We start from the raw sequence: 24,248 nt of genomic DNA, 5'->3' as shown, positions 1-24,248 counted from the left end.
TAAAATCTTTAAAAAAAAAAAATGACTTGCCTACGGACAGGGTAGACCAGATCGGAAGTGTTTTTCCTAGTCTTTCGGAGAGTTTCTACCTCTTAAATAGCATCCCAAGGCTGCCCGTAGAGAATGCTACACTCAGTACCTGCAGGAGCAGCTTTTATAAAATGAATTTTGTTACAGATGGAATCTTGCAGCAATGGTTTCCTTGTAAAACAGATCTTACCAATTATTTTTGTTTCTTGTAATCAATTTGCTTCAGTTATTATTTCTTCCCAGCTCTTTAAACCAACTTTAAAAGCCTGCCTGGTTTCTTGTAATTCTATAGTCTTGTTCCCTCCTGGGGAAGCTCCCGGGATGCAGGAGCCCGGGAAGAGGTCCTTTCTAGACCCAAAAGTCTCTGAATTTGTTCCATGTCTATTTTCCTTTGGACACTACTTTTTTCCTCTTGTCTCTATTTCCTGATGTCTCTGTTTCATTTGCAAACTCTGTGATGAGCAAACCCCTGATACTTATCCTTACAAGAGTAAGAGCCAGTAGAAACAGAGGCAAAATCAAAGATGCATGCATCTTCCTTTTAAACAGAGAAAACAGAAAACACTAGTCCCAGGGAACAGAGGCCTGATGAAGCCTGTTGAAATTCTCTATTTCACACTGTAGTTTGATACAAGACACCTGGGCCATCCCCTCTGCCAGAGTCATCGAAAATGTGACAGCAGTTGTAATGTTCTTTTAAGATGTGCTCAGGCCTCGGACGTTCCCACAAGCCCCATTTGTTCTTTCTTAGAGCAGACCTTTCTCTATTCCAGTCTGGGTTTTGATGGCTAATAAGAAAAACATTTTGACAAAATGCATTTTTTTTTTCAGCCAGAAAAGTTCTGCAAAGATAAGCTTTGTCAAAAAACACTGGCAATATGTTTAAATTATGTCTGAATAAAATCATTAACTATGAATTATGCTAATTTTTAGGAAGCCTGGGTTCAGATGATTTTACCTCTTGGACATGTTTTCTATTACTTGAATTTTTAGTCTTGTTTTACCAAATTGAGCTCAACGTCATGAATCTCCCCATAATTGAAGCAGGAAAATGTGGGTGTGTGTGAGCGATTCTCTAAAGAGGTGGCCCCAGGGCTTATTTTGAAAAGCTTCTCCTATGGTCACATAATTTCAGTGGCCCCACCAGTCCCATCCTCCTGATGGCATTGTCTTAACTGGAGGGATGTTCATCCATACACCCAGCCACTCCAGAAATCCAGGTGACTTACATTTTATGTGATAACGAGGACGTCAGTTGTGGAAGCTCTGGGGAGAAATAACACGCCCGCGATAATGTCCACCTCTTGTTGAACCTGCCAGACACTGAACGAGGCATTTAAGAATTTTACCTCACTGCAACTACTTCACATGGGCCACTCCTATCATATTTCACAGACGAAGAAACTGAAGGCCAAGGAATAAATGTGAGTCCCCCACAGTCGAGAGACAGAAGTGGTAGAGCTGGACTCTGACTTCAAAGTGAAGACTTCTACCTGCTTTCTTCCTCCTGCATACCAAGACCATGTTACATCGTACAGCAAATTCCGCAACCCTTCGACACCACATTTTCTTGTACTGCAGAATGTCTCCCATATTCCCCTTGCGAGTAGGTAGGTTCTAAAGTGAAAGGGCCCTAGAAAGAACGGGGCTTAAAACCAGGGGTTATATGAATTAGTTTTGGGACCGAACAAGCCTCCAAGGATGCTCATTGGCAGAGCTATTCTGTGACCCCTGGATATACTAAGAACATCCTGAAAAACTTCCAGTCCATTCAGGGGGTTCTCGAACTTCAGGAATGTTTCTGAAGAGGGCAGGAAACCACATATTTAATGAAGCTCTGGCGGTACAGTGAGGACAAGGTTACAGGGGTCAGGTGGGGTAGGCGGACACAGAGATCAGTAGGAAAGTGGAGCCGAATGGGAGCAGAGCAGTTGGTGTTGAAAAAAATGAGGAGAACATTTGCCATATTTGGAGAGCCTTCTGGTTTTCAAATAGGAGATCTGCCAATTCATGGAACAGAGCTGCCTCCAGAGGAGAGGAGAGAGAGGATAAATACAAGCAGATGGGGAAAGGATGGATTTTTTAATTTACAAAATTGTGGCTTTAAATATTTTTGTTTCTTCTCTGGCTTAGTGGTTTTGTTTAGAAAAAGAAATAGTTGATGCAGAAATTATAGGTTGAGAAAGAAAAAATAATTAGGAACAACTGAGTTTCAAATGTGCAACATCATACTCAGATTTTTTTTTAAAGATTTTATTTATTTATTCATGAGAGACAGAGAGAAAGAGAGAGAGAGAGAGAGGCAGAGGGAGAAGCAGGCTCCCTGTCGAGCAGGGAGCCTGATGCGGGACTCTATCCCAGGACCCTGGGATCATGACCTGAGCCAAAGGCAGATGCTCAACCATCTGAGCCACCCAGGTGCCCCCATCATACTCAGATTTTAAAAGGGGACCTCCAGGAGAAGTCAAGAGAGTGGGTTTTGGGGCCGGAGTCTGATTTGGTTTCCTCAGTGCCAACGATGAAACTTTGGACAGCTCACTTTCTTGTTCTCAGTTTGATTTCCTCAATGTACACCAGGGGCCACATCACAGGCTCTTGTGAGGATTGTGAATTAATGAATGCAAAGCAGTGGCAAGTACCTCATCCACAGTTTGCCACCAGGAAGTGCTAGGCACCATCATGGCGCCCGGTGACCCAACTGGGCACCATCTTCTGTTACCCTTTAATTCACAGCAAGTTCTAAGATGGAACAGGATATAATTGTCATATTAATAAAACTTTGGTTCAACTGAAAACTCTCAAGCTGGTTAATTTGAGGAGTTATTCCAGGGTTCTTAGTCTACGCTGTAGATATGCAGAATCTGACTATGACTGTCAAGTACTATGTTATCTCCTTGAAGAGCTGTAGAATCCAAAAAAGAGTAAAAATAGAATGGATGCTCACCTTAGCACATGTCTCATCAACTTACAGTTAAAAAGTAGTAAAAAAAAAAAAAAAATCAGAGGTAGGACGAAGCCAATTTAACAGATGCTGAAAGATGGTGGTATTAAGATGTGACAGATTTTAATACAAAATTCAGCAGAGTTAGATATAATTTCAGGGGTACCGCAGATTCCCAGAGTCCTCAAGCTCTGCTACCGGAATATTTCTATCCTATGTGCACAGCCGAGTATCTGTGAGCCGTGGAACTATCAGAAGGCGTGTTCCTCAGCATGGGAAATACCCTCAGGGTGTAACAAAGCCACACAAATAAGAGTGGAGCCTTGTTTCAATCCTACATGTTACAGAATTTCTTAGTACAACGCTTTGACTGGAATGGCTGCTTCAAATCTGTTATTAGCTGATCCCATTGGGAGGAGTGTTCTAGGAGACATTTCAATTCTTACTATTCAAAGCAAAGAAGTCTAATATTTCACTACCCGGGACGCTTTACAATGGACACTCCATGAAGGTAAGATAAAATATGTTCTTGAAAATGTACTAGCTACCAAAAGTCTGATTAAATATCAAGGAAGGTCGAGAAGGCTACCATGTGTGGAACATTTTCCCACCTACAAGATGCTTTTGCAACATACTGGTGTTGGTTGGGTGGCAAGTGTGAGGGGATCCTGAATCCATCTGGGTAACCCTGCAGCCCAAGTGAGCTACTGGAGTAGAACAGGTCCCCCAAATGAGTGAGAGCATTGGCAGGAAGAACTTACAGTTAGATCATTATGACTTTGTTAACTGCAAAAACAGGTAGCGGACATCCCACCTCTGAGAAATACTATGTGTCCAAAAATAAATGTTTAGTCACTAAACCATATGGCTATTCAAAAATGGGGTAGATCATTCCACAGTGGCCAACATACAACAGAACCCACACCAAATTTTGGAAATAAAACCATGTGAACCAGAACAATAATCTTCCATAACAGGCATTGTGCACGCCCCAGACAATGGGAAATTTAGATGCATAAACAAAAGACAAACAATAAAGCCTGCCAAGAAGGCATAGGAAACACCTGCTATGTGTAAAAAATGGAACAAGATACTAATGATTATTTCATATGAATGTTTTAAAATCATATATATATACATATATATATATATGCTTTGCTATAGTGACCACAAGATGGGATTTAAAGCACTGCAGAAAAATATCAGTGCAAAAATAATTAGTTTAAGCAGGAAATTTTGTCTTTCCAGGTTTCTCTATTGGCAATAGGACAAAAGATCGTTATAGATGGGGAAAAAAAACCTTACTTGCCTTCCAGAAATAGCTCACGTTAAAAACGAATCACAGTTATATCCAAACAGTAAGATGCGTCTGAATTGGAAACAATAGCATAACACTGATGATCTTGATTGAAACGATAACACGGGGCAAACTCCCCAGGAGCAAACTACATGGAACAGCACTTCTTCCTTCCTTGCCCCGACCTGTTGGAAGGAGACTCCCAGATTCTGAAATAGCTCACAATCCACAGGGAGGTAAAATGGGTCAATTTGACTTGGTCTTCAGAGACAGAAATGTCATTTTTTTCTAGGACAAAAATGTCCGTTCGGAGGTTTTGGGAAAGTGTTTCTCCTGGTGCGTGACCCCACCCCGTGTCAGGACCTGTGCCCCTGCTTTCAAAGGAACCACCTCCACGGTACTCCGTGGGGCCCCAGGGTGTCTGGCTCCGGGAAGTCAATGGCACCATTGTCAATAACTTCTTGAAAGATCCAACTGTACATGTTTCTTTTATGTTCTAAATTTCTGTGAAATATAGTAAGGACACTTGGAAACTCCCAGAGTGGGATGTCGCATCCTTCTTTAAAAACAAAGCAAAGGTGAGGGGATTCCCCCCGGCTACTCGGGGTGGGAGTGTGGTCCTGGCAGTGACCACAGCCCCTGCCCCTCTTCCTATCTGTGAGCCAACTTCCTGCTGGTTAATTCTGGGAGTTCCTGTTGACGCACGGCCAGCAGAATAAAGAGATCACTGGGGCATATGGGTGGAAATGGGAATGACACACTAAATTCCTGGAACAGTCAGAATCAGGCCAGAGGAGATAAGTTTGATTCTAGAGTTCTCTCCTAGGACAGTGACCCCTCCTCATGTTTCCTAAAGAATGGGATATTCATGCCCAAAGGACAAGTAGATCTAGAATACTCGCTGTTTTTGCAAATAATCAATTCTTGGGCAAAGTGTTTAGGAACATCTGGACTAGGTTTGATATAAAAACTTGACAAATGTAAGAAGGCAATAGTGTATTCTTATAAAGTTTGAGGGCATTCAAAATACACACGAGGCTTCATTTTAATTTCTAAGATAAGATTAAATGCTAAAAATAACTAAAATGCCATGTTGAGCATGTGATAAATGGTTTTCTATGATAGCAAGGTGCTGTTCTGGAAACACACACATCAAAGATAGTATATAATAAACCTAAAATATAGAAAATGAAAATCCATAAATATACATATATATGTAAACACACATGGGATGTATACATTTGAAAATCCTGGGGTTATTTATTGTATCTTAATTTTAAGGGGAATGATCTTATCTGGGAAACCTTCTCAGAACGCTCCCGTGACTGCCGGGAAGGGACATGGGATGGCGGTCCAGGGCCCTGCGCCCCCATCAATGCCAGTTTCATGGGACTAATCTATTCATCCTTCTGATCAACATGGGATTTCCATTACTCATCTTTCCTTCCAAGATAACTGACATTGTTGAAGGGCACCCATTTTGTTAAATTTTATTTCCTTCTACTAAAGAAGTCTTTTTAGTCTTCTGGGATTAAGAAGTTTGTTTTCATCCACAAAGTTCTTTTTGTTTACTTCTTTAGTCCGATTATTCTACTCAAGGGTATGCAGATGGCCACATACCCCTTTTCATCAATGCTATCCTCAAAATAAAGTCCTAAAAATACCAGTGGCAATTAACATTTAGAAATCTCCTTTTTGGTTACTGGCCATCTTCATGGAATGTCTGTGTTTGAATTAGCTTAGTACTGGACAAATAAGAGAGAAAGACTCGGGGCAGTACACCCACATGTCCCCTATCTCCAAGTCAGAAATGCTGGCTGCATCTTTCAGCAACCTCACAGCATTCAAAAAGCAAAATCCTGGATTGGGGTTCAAAAATTAATTGTATGCACGGAAGACCAATAGTCAAAAACCAAAAACAAAAAGGAACACGACAAAAAACTTACTGAAAAAAAACCCTGGATTTTTGGGTGGCAGTACATCCCACGTGAGCCAATGTAAGAGCGTGTTTGGTAAAAGAGGGGTGACAGGATTTTATGATGGTGTCAGAAGCGTAGCACCCAGATCCATGGAGGAAATAGTTCTGTGCCTTCCACACTGGTTAGGCAGATGCTCGAAAGATAAGTTGACATCTGATGGCCAGGACTGAAGGAGGATAGGGAGAAACTCAGAAAAAGGCGATGAGGATGAGGTGGCAGTCTTCATATGAGTGATGGGTCAGGAAGTCAGTGGTCCAGTGAAAGCAACATGCGATTGTTTAATATGAAAAAGGTTAGGAGATGGAGTGCATTCCCAAATCCTGCTGAGATCAGTACATGTGGAGGAGAAGAGCTTTGATTGAGGGCTGGCAGAGGGATGAGCGAAGGGAAAGCTCACTGGGGGCAGAGGGGTTTGGGCCAGAGTGGCACGTGGGCACTGACATCTGGGGCATCCATGCCCATGTGTACCGGCGGGTGCGACCAGGGGGAGGGCTCCTTCCTGTAGGGAAGCAGGCACGTGTCAAAGCTAAGCTTTTCTTAGGGGGCAGTTTCCTCGAGAGGTCTGGTGAGAGCAGACACGGCAGGTGCCACGGTGCAGGGCCACCTTCCGTGCACTGTGATGGTGGTTCTGGTTGAGGAGCCACCCATTAGTAGTGTCCAGCAGTGCTCTCTTTGAGGGTACAAATTTTAGTGGCCTGACGATGGCTGACGCTCACGCGAAGCTATCCATACAGCTACGTATCGTAGCTACACGCGTTACCTTAGCCTTCTTGGATTCCAAATTAAACATCCTCATGCTATTACTCAGTTCAACCTCTTTCTCCTTGCCTCTAGTTTGACTGAGTGTTTAAGAAATGACCGTTTACATTTAATATGGTTATGGCACTAACAGAACTTTCTTCTGTAACCTGTGGAGGCTACTTCTACATTTCCAGGACATTCTGGAGTTTACCTCCTGTAAAACACTTGAGAAGCAGGCTGATGTCACTGCCCTGGCATTTCTTGCTTTCAAATGACACTCTTTCAAAGGCAAAACAAGCTCATAAAAACACCAGCTAAAGGAGAAATCAATTCTAAGAAAAATGTGAAGCCGGTAAGGGAACAGAAAGGAATATCCTTGGGGCTCAACTAGGCTTATTTTAGTTCTTGTCAATGGCCTGTCTACCACAGGGTTTCTTTTAAGTGAAGCCTCTGGAATGAACCTTATTGTCTTGAAATTTTAAGTGGGCCTCAATGTTATCTGCAAGTCTCAAAGGAAAATTCTGATGTTGAAGGAGAGCTGAATTTTTTAGTTCGACGTTGAGTTAGGAGTTAGATTATTTTCTTATGCAATCATATACTACACTTTCCATTAATGGAGTTTTGAAGATGAATTTTACTCTGGACTTATATAAATCTATTCTGAGTTTTGTTAATTTTTCCAGGAAAGCCCTCCAAGACCAGAAAGAACTCTTGTCAGTCTCCTGTCTCCTTCCCTTCTTCCTGGGTGGGACAGTGGGGAGAAGGCTTGTCAACGTACTAGACCCATAATTCTGTCGTTCTCTGGAGAGAAATACAAATATTTGTAAAATATCAGGTGTCGAAGGAGGAGGAATTTACCCCAAGGCCTCCAAGGGCAGGAAGCCTGGCCTCCTGTTTCAGGTTCTGCTTGAACTGCCTGGGCTCCTCCTTAGCCCTCCTTCTTGCCGCTGTGGGGACATGGCCGGTGCCCCCGGCTCCTCAGGCATGATATCTGCCCCTTCTCTGGGCCGGGCTGCAGAGCAGGATGTTAAAAGCAACGTAAACAGTGGAGAACTGCTTCCTAGAGAATTACAGAATTCTCTGAATTTTGTCCCATCTCGTTTGCAGACCCGTGTGCCCTCAGAGGCCCTGACAACATGTCTTCTAAAAAATCTGAGAAATGCTACTTTTGCTGACAGATGCTAAATATGGGTGCAATACCTCAAACTGATCTGGACGTTAGGGTTCTTTTGAAATACGAGCACTATCTTCACAAGGCTTTCAAAACACCATTATTGCCACTTGAAGTGTATTTTTTTTTAAAGAATTTAATTACTACCATGCAGAGCTAAAACATGCCAGCACTTTAATTTTTATTACAGAGCCCAAGCTCACCACGGAATTCATTTGTCCTTCTGTTTCTTTATTTAAAACAGACTTTAAGTTTGAAGAATAGTTACAGTCCTCACAAAGACAACAATTTAATAAAAAACACCAACACTGACAAGGCAGCTGAGGACTATGGGGCCAAAGATATTATTTACCCAGCATTAATGACTTCCATTTCATTTCCACTTTGTTTTGCCTCCCCCCCGCCCTTTCTGGTTCCAATCCTTTAGGAATTAGCCATCCCAGCAGTGTTTTGGATACAAAAACTTTGGTTCCTATGGTGTGATTTTTAAGGTCCTCACAGTGGCTCAGGAGGAAATGGTCATCAATACAGGGCCTGTCGTGGGTTACTGGGACGGCTCTTCCTGCTTCCATTCTTCTAGAATTCAAACTTTTAGGCTGGACACAGAGAGGGAAGGAACAGGGATATTTTGACCTTTCCCATCAGTGGGGAATATGCCCTTTTGAAGGCCTGCTTTGTACTTCCCATATGAGTCAGACATCGGACGACTTGAATGATTTAGTTGTCTACACCACAATGGACTAGTTTGGGTGGGATGCCAGAGGGCTCAGAATCACAGGCTGTTCAGGATCTCAGGTCGGGCAGCTTCTTAAGAAAATTTGGAAATACTGAAAGCGGTTAGAAATAAATGTATTTTATGCTTACCCAACTGCCAGTGATGTACATAGCATCTCTGTCTGTGACTACTGAGGACAAGGGAGACTCCCTCCGACTGAGGGGGAAGACTGTAACGCAGAGATGCGAGGGCCCTGATGCCCTTCTTCCCGGAGTAGCCCCGGGATATGCTCATTTAGGTGGCAAGTTCAAAAGGCCCTTCGGCACGGAAAATGTGCTCAGGCAGTGGGTCTGGTCGTTTCTGCCATTTTTCTCTGGTTACTATTTTACTATCTCTGGAAGAAAATAAAAAGTAATTTCAAAACTGCCACACGCTCTACTGGTTTTCTCTTTGTTACGGAAGCAGTCTGCTTAAGGGTACGTGGAGGCAAGCGCGTCTGGCCCCTGTAAGACCGCCCACCTGGGAAGCACTTTGAGATGAACTGCGCGGGCAGGTGGGGCGCTCACGCTCGTTCCATAGGAAGACCAATCCGTTTGGGACACTCTCTGCCCACGTGTGAGAGAAGACAAACTCAGAGCAAACATTTCTATTTTCAGAGTGGCTTTTAGAAAGCATATCATGCGTGGTAACAACCTTGCTCTGTTCTTTTTAGAAATCCTGCAATTGTTTACTAAGAATGAATTGGAAGTGAATAAAACAAAACAAAGTTCTTTGAAGACTGGTGCTCTTTCTGTAACAGAAAGGGGAAACGCTTTAATGCTATACTTGTCAAAACATTCCATCAGGAGGTCAGAAAAACGAAGGATTTCTAAAGGCAGAGCTTTGGTTCGGTTTGGAGAACAGCAGAAATGCTCACTGCTCTTTCCCCAGTTTATCAGCAGTCCATTGGCGTCTGTGTGAGATTTTCAGTCAAGACCCTACATCATTGCTATCATCATTATCCCAGCTATGAACTGACGTTCTAGTTCCCTTAAAGCCATGAAAGGCCATTTCCCTACAACTGTCAACTCTGGACCAGAGCCCACTTAATCATTTGGTCACCACCCCCAAGGCCAGAGGCTGGCGTGGATGGCCGGTGTCCCCGCCGGTCTGCTGGCTCTGGCCACCACCCAGAATCCATGGGGAGCTCCCACGGGCTCCTCCACCCACTCCGACCAGCCGGCCGGCCTCACAGGGCCAATTCTGTGCTTCTACAAAAACCACACTTTCACCGATGGTTTGGGTTCTGCACACACATGCACAAAATCTGATCACAGTTTATGGTCAAGGGCTTGGGAGAACAGAGACCTGCCTAAGTACAGGAAAAAAGAAAAAAGAGTTTTCTCTCAATGCAGCTCCCTCTTCTGCTGGAGCTCTGACCATGTCTACTCAACGTTTCATCTGTTTAGGTATAAATTCTGAGGGGACTGTTTGGATGCACGGTTCTCTCAGAATGAGATAGTGCCCACCCCCGCAGAGTGACAGACCCTTCCAGAAAGATCGGTGGTGTCTGCGGCACCAAAGCAACCATCTTCCATGAGCCACACCTGGGATCAAGAGCACAGTAGGATTTCTTCATTATGAAGGAATGTGGCTCAGGCAGCCAAAGCAACTGTTCGGGTGTGTTTGTGTGTAGTGTTAGTGAAAAGAGGGAGAAATGGAGAAATCCAGTAGGAAAACATTTAAAATTCTTCCTCTGCACTCAGATAATGTAAGACAGCCAACGTGTCAATGTCTCATTACTCGTCAGCGAACATGGACTGTTCCCGTCAGAAACGTGTTCTCTGCTAACTCCATTATTTGTCAAGTATCTGCTTGCCATGAGCAGCTGTGTCTCGGGCCGTTCTCTGGTGGCTGACACAACCACTGTGATTAGTTTTCACCAGTGACTTTCGTGGCTTCTCTTAGTTAACTGTGTGTTTTACCGGTAGGAAACAACCCAGGGTAGTTTGTCCTGGGCGTAAAGAACACGGTGATTTCCATGGTAATGACGACACATTTTCTCTCGAAGCATTGACTTTCAACCATCAGATTCTGTCCAGAACGATGTTCTTTGAGTCCATTCAGTGACGCGGTATTATAATTTTGTCTTTTTAGGATTTTAATCATGTATTCTTCCATTTGGATGAGCTCCAAGCTGGCCCGTTTTCTATCAAAGCCTGACTTGTGTCATAATGGTCCTTCTGAAATGAAATAATTACCCTACTGGGCTGGTGAGAGTGGAGAGTGGGCCAGAGCGCCTGCCAGTGCTTCTCTCTTCTCCAGCTGCGCCATTAGCACGTTTCTACAACAGCATCCTGAAAGCCTTGCTCTCAGGAAATGCTTACTTGATCTTGCTAGAAAGAGAGCGAGAACAGCCTGCTGTTCCAAAGCTCAGGGCTGGGGGACCCAAGGTCTCCTGCACCAAAGCAACTGGACAAAGAGTTTCCAGAAGGAGAGGCCCTGATCAGAGCTCACATTGGAAACGCAAATTTCCCCCAAGAGGCTGCGGGCAAGGTGGAGGGTGCGATGAATCACATTTGGCACAGACACCACTTCCAATGTGCCCTCTCATGGGTCTCTGTATTTCTGAGATAACATCCTTTCTGTAAAGATATAAGCCCAGCAGGTTGCAAAACCAGGTCCTACTTTCACAAAACCCTGACTCTATCTTGTGCTTTATTTTTGTCTAGGACTTGATATCCAGAATATTCTTACAGATTCACGATGAGTTCCTTTTCTCCCCTACTCTCCACTTCCATACTCACTAGAACTGTGATCTTCAATATGGTAGCCACGGGAGCTATTTAATTTGAATTTTCTTTAACTAAAATTAAAATTAAAAATTTCACGAACCGCATTTCAAATGCTCAAGTAGCCATGACAGGGGTGCAGATATAGAACATTTCCATCTTTGTAGTAAATTCTTTTGGAGAGCAGGGGGCTAGAAATCTCCAAAAGATTCGGGATACTGACTGCTTTGTTTACTTCTGTACTCCTGGTGCCCAGATGGAAGCCGACACACGGTGGATGTATAATCAGCGTGTGTCAAGCGAATACATTTGTTTTCAAATTCTAGTTGTCAGCTATGGCCGTTAGTTTTCTTTGACTAGAACTAGACCCCAATGGAAGGATCACCAAAACATGAACCTCACCAACCTCCCCACATGATGAGCTCTGTGACTTGGGTTATAAGTCACAAGCCTTCTCTAAGGACGTCTGCCAAACGGCTTCTCACCTCCCTAGGACTTGGACACAACCTTCTCACCGTCCCTGACCTTTTGCTCTTGGACCTTGCCTCCCACCAGTGTCTCCCTTTGCCCCTGCTGTTTGAGGCACCCCCTGTTCACTCGTGCACCCCCTTCTCTTAGACAAGTGCCCTGTTTGTAGATGGCACACGGTGCATATTTGAGTGTTGAAGGCGTGTCATCTTCCACGGCTAAAAGGAAGCTGGGATTTTCTTACGATGCTGGGGTTTTCTTAAAAGCACATCACTGGGGCACAAGGGTGGCTCAGTCGGTTGAGAGCCTACTCTTGGTTGCAGCTCAGGTCATGATCTCAGGGTCCTGGGATTGAGCTCTGAGTTGGGCTCTGTGCTCAGCGGGGGGGTCTGCTTGTCCCTCTCCCTCTGCCCCTCCCCCCTCATGAATAAATAAACAGAAATCTTTAAAAGCGCATCGCTACATGTGATCTACAAGCTAGGTGGACACTGTCTACACCTGCTGGGATACCACCTTCACTGCAGAGACTGGCCAAGTAGGCGAGTTGCTGCAGCCCCCGCGGCACCAGATGAGCCAGAACCAGCGCTGTGCCCAATGCACAGTGAAAATGACCACACGATTCTGAGAGCAGGTGAGAGCTATGTGTGGACAGGGGTTGTAAGAGCCCAGCACGCAGGTGATGTGTCCGCTCTTTCTGGGTGAGTTGTTGTCCTTTCCGGGCTGTGATAGCACATGAAATGCTGGAGCTGGCTTCTGTGAGGTGTGCCGAGTGCACCAGGAGAAAGCGTGTGCCTGGAAGAAGGTCTGGGCAGAGGTCTGCCACGGCAGCACCGATGTTCCTACCCACCAGGAGCGAGGCTCTTCAGATAACAGAGGGCGCCGCCACATTGCCGTGGCAAGCCGTGGCAGCGTGGACCACACACAGCACGTCTGAACGGAGGCTCCCCGTGGCGCTGCGGGGCTCTACCCGGTTGTCAGATCTGTAGCGAGCCATTTCCATTTTATTTTGAAATCCTGGCTATTCGCGTGGAAGGGTGAGGTTTATGATGGCAACGGAGAAGAGAAGGTCCGCTCCCGAGCAAGATTGCAGCTCACCGTGGAGGGAAGACCTTGCCGACCGGGGGCGTTCTTAGCGGCTCGGGGCCCCTCTCCCCCTCTCCCCGGGGCCAGGCCTCGGCTTCTTTCTCATCTCTTGGGCGCTGCCCTTCTGAGCTGACGGCAAGTGCCAAACACAATGAGTCTTTCTGCGTGCCCATTCACCTGCCTCCACCCACCTCCCAGAGTCCTCTGTCCACTCTTCCCTGCTTCCCCGTTCACTCGGCATCTCTCTGGTTTCTTTTGCTTTGATTTACGTTGTTGAATTTAAGGAATCTTGTGAGGTTAAGAATTATTTACTCATACTTTGACTCAGGTCCAGGGACCCACAGACTGTGGGAAACTCTTAGCTGCCCGAAAGAACACGACAGCTACACACAGCTTGTCGCAGGCTATGGTCACCTCGCATGTGAGATGCTCGTCTCCGGACCTGTGGCTCCCGCTGTCAGGCCCACGGCAGGGCGGCGGGGGGGTGGGGGCAAGTGTGGCTGGCTGAGTGCCGAGTGATGGGGAGACGCCCATACACTCACGCGGGGGCTGAGCACAGAGCTCTGGGAACCAGTCAAAGTTGTGGGTTCCCTTTCTCCCACTGCAGTCTGACCATCTCAACAATTCCCAACAATTTGGGCTTAAACAGGGTCTGGTATTTATCAATTTCTAAGATATCTGACTGCCCAGGGAAACAGTGCCCTGTGAAGGTTGACGCCATTAAAAAGTCGGAATAACCCATCTGTCCTTAATTTACAGTCAAATGCCAAAGGGTTGGGGGAAGGTGAACCTGCCTAAGGAACGGAAATAATGAATTAAAACTGACCTCAGTTGGAAAAACCTGAGAATTTCACGACCTTTTAGGTAAGTTAACAAGCAAAGACAAAGATGTCTCTGTTAAACCAGACACTTTGCCTGCCCTCCTTACACTTTCTGAACTGTTAATCTTGGTGTCATTCTGTTCCCACAGAAGTTCTGTAACAGAAATGAACTCTGATGCCTTCCATCCAATGGCCTTCCACCCCACAGAAGAAGGGAAAATACAGAATATATAAAGAAAGAAAGAGCAAAACGGATAGAGACAGGTCAGAGGGCCACACCACTCTGTCTGGGGCTGGCGATCGTCAGACCGTTAGTGGTGGAGAAGGTCTGAGAAGTCAGTTGGCCCACGTCCTTTGTGTCTATCACCCTGTGGAATGTTGGCAAATTAGGACTTACAAGTTTTAATTACTGCAATATATATACACAATAGTCTATTTTAAATGCAGACCTCAAACGGCAATGAAGTATGAATTCATTTCTTTCAAAAATATTTTATTTATTTTAGAGAGAGAGTGAGAGAGAGAGTGAGAGAGAGAGCGAGCACATGGGGGACAGGGACAGAGAGAATCTCAAGGACACTCCCCACTGAGGAGGGAGCCTGATGCGGGGTTAGACCCCAGGGCCCGGAGATCATGACCTGAGCCGAAACCGAGTCAGACACCCAACCGACTGAACCACCCAGGTCCCTGTATTAGTTCGTTTCCTAAAGTTATGTTGAATTCCCTGAACAACTGAAGAGAAGGTTGGAGAACTGACCAGGGGGTCATAACTTGAGGAAAGAGGGCCAGACCTCCTTTCATCTGGCCCGTGTCCTTTCCCTCCACCCCGGCGAGTCTCCTTTATATAGGAGGAGGAACGCAAGCACAGAATATTACTGCACTGGGATAAGAACTCATCCAAAATGTCTGAAAACTTGAGTTTTATTCTGGACCGCATTGGAGCAGGTCATTTACCCGCCGTGTCGGTGTCCTCCTTCCCTCCCGTGTGAACTAGGGGATGAGGTCTAGATCATCCTCTGTACTTTCCAGCTCTGGCCACGGAGAGAGGAGTTGCACACCCTGTGGGGCCACAGACCCTGCCCTTCATGCCTCGGCGGCTGGGACCGTCGACCCACAGGCGGGATGGCTCCGTCTGTGAGGAACAGTCCTCCCCCTGCAACAACCCACTGCCCACCACTTAGGGCTGGAGAAGACGTTTCACACTGAGCGTTTCATACTGAGACGTTTCACACATTCGGTAACATGAGAATTCATTTGGAATCAGAATCCAGAGTACATTTGTGATTTCTGCTTCAGGCCCAAAAGTTATCCAGTAACACAGAGTTTCTGATGTCGGCTGGCACCATGGTGAGGAGCAAGTGAACTCTACCCCGTGTCCATATAAGGCTGGGCTGCCCAGCGCTCGGGGAGCGGAGAGCTCAGCAGTGAGGCATTGCTGTCCCTGCTCCAGAAGCTCCGTGGGGAAAATCTGTGGCAAGGCACCCTGGGGAAGCTGTGGGAAAGAGCAAACTCTGCGCTCGGCTCTCTAACGGCAGAATCTGTCCAGCTGCTATTTTTATGCATTACATTACTTTTAAAAAATATTATCAGTCCAAGAGTAGGACGGAAATAGCCCTGCCGTCTACAGGGACACATCTGGGTAAATCTGTTAATTAACAAATGTTTAATGTACACATATTGGGCTTGAGAAACTGATATGGATACTGTATCTTAATAAGCATTTGGATGAAGTAGACCCAAGCGTCCTAATAGCAGATATCCCCGGTAATGCAATGATACATGGTGCCATTTCTCTCTCTTCCAGAGGCCTTTCCTTACCACTCACGGTCAGCATTTCTATCATCTTGGTGACTGATACCCAGTGGTACACCTGGGTCCCCAGGGCAGCCCCAGGGCTCACGGCTAAGACAACCCGAGTTGTATCTGCGAGGCCCAGGCCAGCGTGGGGCGCTGGGCAGTGCGGAGCGAGGCAAACACAGCAGGGGGCCCCCGGCCACCTGCACGCTGCCCCTGCTGGAGCCTACAGGCCGGGCCCCAAAGGGGGCCAGCATGCGGCTCTGTCCCTGAACCAACCACTCAGACAGCCGCCACATCTCAGCTTAATGTCATCATTACCTGGCTGAAGGATGAGAGGCAAGTCAAACCACACGGGGTTCTGGATTTCTTGCGTTAACCAAATTCACCGGAAGGTGTCCATTATCTACTTTACTCGGCAACGTAGAGAAAAGGTCTCAGGCTATGTGTTAATGAGGGCCGAGAGGAAACAAAGAGCTCCACGCAAACTTACTGAACTAGGAAGACCTAGGGACCCTTAGAAATCTCCCTCCTAATAACCGCTCTGAGAAGACCCCTGGCATTATAAGAGTACATAACTATGTAGATGGCATCATCTATTAAAATAAAATATAATGCTAAGTGAAATAAGTCAGCTGGAGAAAGACAAATACCATATGGTCTCACTCACATGTGGAAATTAAGAAACAAAACGAACAAAGAAGAAGAGAGATAAACAAAACACCAGACTCTTAAATACAGAGAACAAACTGCTGGTTGCCAGAGAAGTGGGGGGAGGGAGGAAACAGATAAAGGGGATTGAAGGCACACTTGTCTTGATGAGCACAGAGGAATGTACACAATTGGTGAATCATTATATTGTAGACCCGAACCTAACATAACACTGTACGTTAATTATCCTTGAATGAAAAAAAAATAATCAGAGTGAACCATCTTTACTGAAGAACAAAATTCACATAAAACCATTACGGGAAATGTTAACAGATCAGTTCTGCATTAAATAATCATAAAAAAAGTGAAAAAGAATAGACCCAGTAACCTTGTGCTCTGTTTGGGTTCTGTTTGGCTGATCACATGGAGAAGAATGCAGAGTCTCTCTGGAGCTGAATTCCCTCCCACCCTGGCGAGTCCCACAGATATTTGTAAACCACTAATTTATCTTCCTCATGCCCATATAAGGCTGGGCTGCCCAGCGCTCGGGGAGGGGAGACTCAGCAGTGAGGCATTGTCATCCCTACTCCAGAAGCTTCGCTGGGAAAATCTATAGCAAGGGTCCTCGGGGGATTTTAAATCTCACCAAATGGCTTCCATATATTTAAAAAATACTCAATCCTTGAGAAATGCTGATGCATAACCTTCAATCAGCAATTCTTAGAGCATAACGTCCCCCTTCCAGGCAGAGGACCCTTGACGACATCAACAACTAGCGCTGTCCTGAGGACTGTGGCTCAGGAAGGTCCCAGCACGTGGGGACCGAAGCCTCCTCAGGGGTGATCTTCGGCATGGAAAGGACGAAGGTTGGGCAGTCACACGGCAGGGAGGGGGACCGCCACATCTGTAAAGGGGTTTCTTATCGCGAGTTTTGCTTATTTGGCTTCCGGAGGGGACTCAAGTAGGAGAGGGTGTGTGACATCATGCCCAAGAGGCCAAGCTCCACCGAGACGAGTCCTCCTCCTGCAGGGTGGGAATGGGGACCGTAAACACTGACCACAGGATTCGGGCTGGTGAGGCGCATTTGGAACACCCACGGGGTGCTGTAATTTCTGAAGCGACAGGGACAGGGGGCACAGGCCAACACCTCCCAACCACCTCTCCCAATCTGGCCCTGGACGGGCAGGAGTCCCCTAGGGAAGTGGGATCCCAAGGCACGAAGACTCAAAAGACTGTGTCATAAAACGAAATACTGCTCCCCATACGAGGTGGGCTTACACAGAGAAATAGAAACAATGTCTTTTTAAAATCAGTAAAGCCGCGACCCAAACATCAGCTTCGCTGGCAACAGGAAAGCCCGTCACTTGGAACACGTTAAACCCAGTATCAGACCGTAATGCAGGTGGTGTCAGGTGTGTTGGCCACGATGGGGACTGACCTTTCTCTCCGACCTATCTGATGAAATTCGATACATAAAGGACATTTGGGGGGAGGAGTACTAATTTTGAAAGCGAGACTGATTCTCCATGGCAGGAGGCTCGTGCCCTCTGGTCGGAATATCTGTAGTGGGGGGTAGACACAACCATGCTTTCTTTATGTAATATTTTTACAGAATACATGGTTACCTATAAAACGCAGTTGCATTATATATACATATCTAATTCCCAACGATGAACAAGAGACATGTGAGAAAGTTACCGTTCTCTATTCAGAGCGTGGTATACCTGGACCAAATTTTGCGTTATGTTATCATTTGTTCTGATACGGAAGAGTACGTCTGTATTAAATTTCTCAGGAAAGCATGGGATTGACCCCGTCAGGAGATGGAAGGCACTTTTGTCTGGAACAGAAGCTACGGAAGAGTCCCGTTTCCACGACGCTGTGACTTACCCGTCCCCCCTTCTCGGGGTAACACTGGCAGCCCCCGCTGCAGTCTCTCCCTCCGCAGGGCACGTCGAACTTCTTCACGCCCTGCACAAGGAAGCACAAAGAACGTGTTATCCCAAACGTCGTCCTCTACAACAGTAGTGCATCATCTGCTGAGAGCATGTGCAACTCCAGCAGCCAGCTCTCTACTCAAAACAAGTAGATTTTCTTTTTTAGAGCACCTTTGGGCCCACGGCAAAGGGTACAGAGAGTCCCTGTGCGCCCCCGACCCCCCCCCCACGCAGCTGTCCCCGCTACTAACGTCCCCCCCACAGAGCAGCACATTTGTCACCGTCGATAAGCCTACACTGATGACTCATCATCACCCAGAGTCCAGAGTTTACAATGGGGTCCCTCTAGATGTTTTACCTTCTATGGTCAGTATGCCTTTTAAAGGTGCCTACTCAACGCCAGATGTCAAGCTAGGTCCTGGGCCTCGAAAGTTGGGGAGAACATTCCCCGAATCCAGGGATCCCGGGTGAAGTGAGCCCGTGACACTCTGTGTTAAGTACTTCAGTACAAAGCAGAAACTCCAGGTGTAGGAAGCAGCCCTCATGCTTCTGGAATGGTGGGGGAGGCAGCCCCGAGGAGGTGTGATCAAGGGGAGCAGGACTGGGTTAGGTTCCATGCTGGGCCCCATCATACAACACGGATCCAGGTGAGCTAAAGGGAGAGGGGCTTCCGAGGGGGAGGAGGACTTTGCAAACACACCTTCCCTCCCCACCTCTCCCCTCCCCTCCCCTTCTCTGCCCTCTATGAGACCCAGTGGTTAGCAGAAGGAGGAGGGATGGAGGGAAGAGGCCTTCCTAAGTCTTTATTCGGCCAACTCTTTAATGAAGTGAGTGGCTAAGGGAGGGAGTTCTCTGCCTGGACAATCCTAATGGGTTCCAAGGCATTGCTTGCTCACCCTTGATCTCAGTATTTTAGGTAAAGGATGGACTTGGACTTTGGACTAGGAAATCTTCCTTTTGGACTGTTGACAGCAGGATAATGTGAGCAGGAAGTGACAATCAGAATGGCCCTCCTCTGGCCCCTTCTGGATCAGCCCCACCTCCCCCATCGGCATGACAGGTGACTTACACAGCGGCACGGGGGATCCCTGTCACCCTCGTCACCCTCGGCCCGCCCAGCAGACCGCCCAGCTCGCAGGCACTGATACTCAAGGGACCCCGGACAAGGTTAGCTTCTGGTGCACGCTGAGCCAAACCTTACTGCACAAGCAACACTCCCCAGATAACAGACCATGCCAACTTGACACAAAAGTGAATTTCGCCACATCTGTTCCATTCCCTTCTAAGTTAGGTTTCAGTGACTAAACAGGATGGTCACCTGGGGACTCCCTCTAGAGGGTTTCTCGTGCTAGCGTGTCAGCCAGAATCTTCGCTGTTCCTGGCATGGTTCTGCTGCTCGTGTGTAGATGGACGCCGTGTTGTCTGGCCACCTCCGTGTCCCCTGCTAGCCCTCCTGCACGCGCAGCCTTGACGGGTGCACAGTGAACGCTGACTCAAAACTCTCTGGCCAGAGTTTACCTAAGACCACCACGACTACTCAATGTTCTTTTTGTAGAGATGATAAATTCCTTTCCTGTGCATACAACTTTCTATAAGGGGGATCGTTTGAGTCCCACGTTTCTTGTGTCCCCACAGTAGCCCTTTACCGACTCCAGTATCTGATGCATCAGTCACTATTTTGAAGAATTCAAAAAAATCTGAAAATCCCAAACCAACACCTCGAAGCCTTTTGGATGTCTTGGTTATCATTTTGTGAGACAGTTTGAGTTCCACAGTGTAAAAGTAAACACATTTAAAATCCTTTCATGCCCTCACAATATGTTTCTAGGTATTTGCCATATTTTTTCACGGCTTCAATGTTTATCTATAGTGGGGCTCATTTTAAAATCCCACCATTTTGAATATTTGGTGTTTATAAATCCAGCCCCATGCGAAGCCATCGGTTTTAGGGATTACCCTGAATGCCAAAGGGAGACATCTAGATGGGCAGCCACATTTATACTTTGTATTACATACGACTGGGATGTGAATAGGGGGCTTGGCAGGTGTCCCTGGTTCACACAGTAATTCATTTGCCAGTTGTCTGGAAAGGGCAGGGGGACTCCTCAGTCTGAGGACTCCAGGGTAAAGCATAAACTCCCATTCTCCATCTGGTGTTTCATAGGCTATTTTTAATTTTGATCTTAAAGGCACTTGCCAAATCCCTGGATATAAATCAATGGTTGAAATGATTTTATATTGATCTAACAGACTTTCTGTCCTAGATTTAGGATATGAACTGGACTTAGTTATAGGAATGAGTTCTTCATAACCTGCTTAAAATTTAATAGTGCTGTTTTGCTTTTGGAGCTGGGACTCATAGGTCTGATAACTCCCAATTTTGACACTTCCTCGACCATGAGCCATGGCTTGGGGATCCCATCCCAGGAGGTGAGGCAGGCCTCCCTCTACAAGCCACAACCAATCTCCAACATGGAGATTCCAGCCCTGTGTGTGCTGTGGTGCATGTGCATGTGGTGGGATGTGGGGTGTGTGTGTGTGGTGTGAGGTGTGTGTATGTGATATGAGGTGGGTTGTGTGTGATGTGAGGTGTGTATGTGGTGTGTGTGTGTGTGACAGCATGTGATGTGATGTGTTTGTGTGTGTGATGTGAGGTGGGTTGTGTGTGGTGTGTGTATGTGTGTGTGTGTGTTTTCCCATCAGCATCTTACATCTTGCATAGCCTACAGAGGGAGTCTTACATTCGAATTCCAACATCTACAAGAGCTCTAAGTACCAGGAACTGGAATGTCAGATCTCCAGGATGAACAGAAGTATTTACTTTATTAGGCCAGAGCATGTGTTCCAGACGTCTCTTAGAGACTGAACAAATCTCAGACCTGAGCTTCGGTATTCCCCTTTGGGACGTGAGCTCTGGAACGTTCTCAAGCTACAAATGCCCTCCTGAGGACCTGGGATGAGGAGTATGTGAGCTGCTCTGTGGGGTCCTCTGTCTGCGTCCCCTGAACAGAAGAGTACTAAAAGCCTCCACCAACCACTGCCCATGCTCGAAGCCCTCGGGTCCACCCTGGATTTTATTGCTCAACACAACTCAGAGACAAACCTTGAGCCTTCTTGTCAACTCCTTAGTAAAGATGACCAGTGTCCTCCCACTGAACACCCACCTGAAGAGCCTACCACCCTCGAAGATGATCAGCTGGCCTGGTCTAGGCCTTCAACTTCACGGTCTCTAGGATGCCATGCTTTCCAACTGCAGCTCCAAGACTCCTCAGGAGCATCAGCTAAATTCTCCACGAGTTTCTCATGTCAAGTCTGAATTCCCATTGGTACCATTCCATAGAGCAATATTCCTGCACCCTGCTCTCCCCATGGCCCCCTGCAGCAGCGCCTGTCACTGAGCTCACCATCCCAATGTCCACGGAGGGCATGCTGCCCAGTACCAGGGTCAGGAAGCTCGAGGTGCAGAAAGTGTCCGCTGTCACGGACCACGCTGCATCCACTCAACTGAGCTTGTCTGGATGTCCTTCATCCCTGGGCGGAGAAGGACTCGCAGCCAAATGAGACCAAAGATGTGAGGATCCATGCAAAGTGGAAAGGCCTACCACCCCCTTGAGCATGCCTGGATCTGACACGCATGGGCTCCTATGTCCGCGCACCCACGCGGAAACCGCTCCCTCCCAGGCTCTGGAAGGACGGAGGATCCCGTGCTGTGTGCCTCCCAGCTTGGAGTGGTCAGGGAAAGCCTTTCCCTCAGCTGCACCAGTGACAGGGCTCCGAGCTCGCCGATCCCCCCAAACACGACAGCCACAGGGCTCTTGGAGATACTTTACCCGCCCTCTCCCCTTGCAAATTCACTCATTCGTTCCTTCCTTCCTTCTCCACCGAATGTTTTCTCTGGGCTGAGCACTGTGCTGGGCCATGGGTGTAAAGTGGGGAACAGAGAGTGTACACAAGTTGACAAGAGAACTAAGTAAATGAGCAATAAAGTCTACACACTTTAAATTACGGCAAGTGCCATGAAGGAGAGGTGGTCTGAGAGGAAGAGTCAGGCCAGGTCAGGAGAGGTCTGACTTAGCCGGGCCCTCTCCCTCGGGCTGTCCTGTGCTCTGTTATCCCTTATTGGCCTCCCCCACAGTGGCCGACCTCCCTGCCTTCCCACCTGAGGCGCTCACTGCTAAAACCCAGGGGACAGAGAGCTGCCAGTCTCTAGGCCTAGGAGAGCAAGACCTCCAGGTTATCATCATCATCAGGGAATCAAGGGCATCTTGGAATGGAGTGAATTTGAACCTATTCTTCATAGGACCCCCAGGATGCCCCTCCATTGCCGGATCCCCCAACTTCCGGCCAGGACTCAATTTCAGCCCATCGTGGCTTTATGGTCCAGGACGGGCGTGGGGCATCTTCTGTCCTCCTTGCTCAATGAAAGCCACCTCAGTTGCTACCGAGATGTGTAACCACTTCCAACTGTGGGTCTAACTTCCCAACTGTGGAAGGAGTCTGACTTGGGGGCTTAATTGTTAATTCCTTCCGCAACTGATGAACATTGCCCCGAGGTCCGGTCCTTGGGTGCCCCTCTCCCGGGAGCTACCTCGTCCAGAGCCCCGCCCCGCTGAACTCAGCGGCTCCCTCCAGGATGGGGAGGGGAAGGTCGGGGGCTGGCAGACACAGGGCAAAGGGTGGTAACTCTGCTATCACTGTAAGCTGGCTGGACATCCTACCAAGTACTGTCGAACCAACAGGAGTTGTTTTGAAAAATAAATGTGAATTCTAAGTTTTGGGAAATAAGACAGAAAACGGCTTAAACATCAGAAGCACAGTAGATCAGGAATGCCTCTGAGCTGCCCCAGGAAGAGATGAAGTGGGTACTTCTTGCAAAACAATGAATAAGAACAAAAGCCATATTGGCAAGGGAGGGGTTGTGTGGGGAGAGCCCGTGGTGAAGATAGGGAGCGGAGAGTCTGAACAGGATGTGCCTGGACACAGTGTCCTAAATGACCCGGGCAGGGGGAGGGGCCTGATAGAGGCAACGTCTGAGAGGCGCTCGGTCTACGTGTGCAACGCTGCTGTCTGGTCTGGACCCTGGACACACCCAGCGTGGCGCGTGGACGCAGCCAGGCACTACTTAGGAATGCCGGCCCCACCTCAGATTTCCTGCGCCAGGACACGCTTTCTAACAGGCTCTCCACGTAGGCACGCTGCTGTGGCTTCCTGTGAAGCCACCTCTGTCAGTGGAGGAGAAAGGATACTCCCCACGGGGCCCGTGCGTTCCATGCCTAAAGAGGACATGGCATGCCATCCTGGGAGAGTGCTGGCCCCCAGACTCCCTCTGACCCCCTGCCACCTGCGGCCCATGCAGGGAGGCTCTGGGCACTGGACAGCTCAGTCACTGAGCCTCTCATCAGCCACCCTGTCAAAAACATTTCAGTTCTCTTTTCCTTATTCAGAACATCCTTTTAGACCCTTCTCTTCTGAATTTTACCCTGCCCTGAATTGGTAGCCAGCATTGCTGTAATAATTAGAAATTCTAGAAATTAAGAAAGACCCAGATCATCTAAGAGTCCATTGGCAATGCAAAGGCACAGATATATTTTCTAGAAACCTTGGATAGTCTACTCAAGTGGAATGCAAGAGATACTGTTTCCAGGGTCAAAGTGGAGACCTCGGAGCAAGAGATTTTTTTTGGGGGGGGTGGGGAGATCAGCTTTTTATATGGGAATTCTTTTCTTCGGAACCGTGTGTGAATCTTGGCACCATTACATTTAGAAAGATTTAAAAGTACGTGTATTTGCATGGACATTCAGTTCCACCTAGACACACCCAAACCACCCTACATGTGCATTCTACATTCC

At 47.2% G+C, this 24,248-nt stretch overlaps 1 protein-coding gene and 1 long non-coding RNA gene across 2 annotated transcripts in view; both read right to left on the bottom strand.

Annotated features, from left to right (window-relative positions):
- The window catches only part of LOC145720711 (uncharacterized), a 28,249-nt gene extending 9,904 nt beyond the window's left edge, over nt 1-18,345 (bottom strand). The window contains exon 1 of the long non-coding RNA XR_014143917.1: nt 31-18,345. This is a non-coding gene — a long non-coding RNA (uncharacterized LOC145720711). The remainder of the gene's footprint in view (nt 1-30) is intronic.
- COL4A2 (collagen type IV alpha 2 chain) overlaps nt 1-21,827 on the bottom strand; it is a 117,874-nt gene extending 96,047 nt beyond the window's left edge. The window contains exons 1-2 of the mRNA XM_081815516.1: nt 21,804-21,827; nt 18,353-18,478 (exon numbers count right to left, since the gene is read on the bottom strand). Coding sequence (XP_081671642.1) covers nt 18,353-18,478; nt 21,804-21,827 — 150 coding nt within the window. The remainder of the gene's footprint in view (nt 1-18,352; nt 18,479-21,803) is intronic.
- Nucleotides 21,828-24,248: the final 2,421 nt, after the last annotated feature.

Source organism: Leptonychotes weddellii, chromosome 3, assembly GCF_054177405.1.
Source record: "Leptonychotes weddellii isolate Sample4059 chromosome 3, ASM5417740v2, whole genome shotgun sequence".
In the NCBI taxonomy this organism is placed as follows: domain Eukaryota; kingdom Metazoa; phylum Chordata; class Mammalia; order Carnivora; family Phocidae; genus Leptonychotes; species Leptonychotes weddellii.
This window is presented reverse-complemented; position numbering and strand designations above follow the sequence as displayed.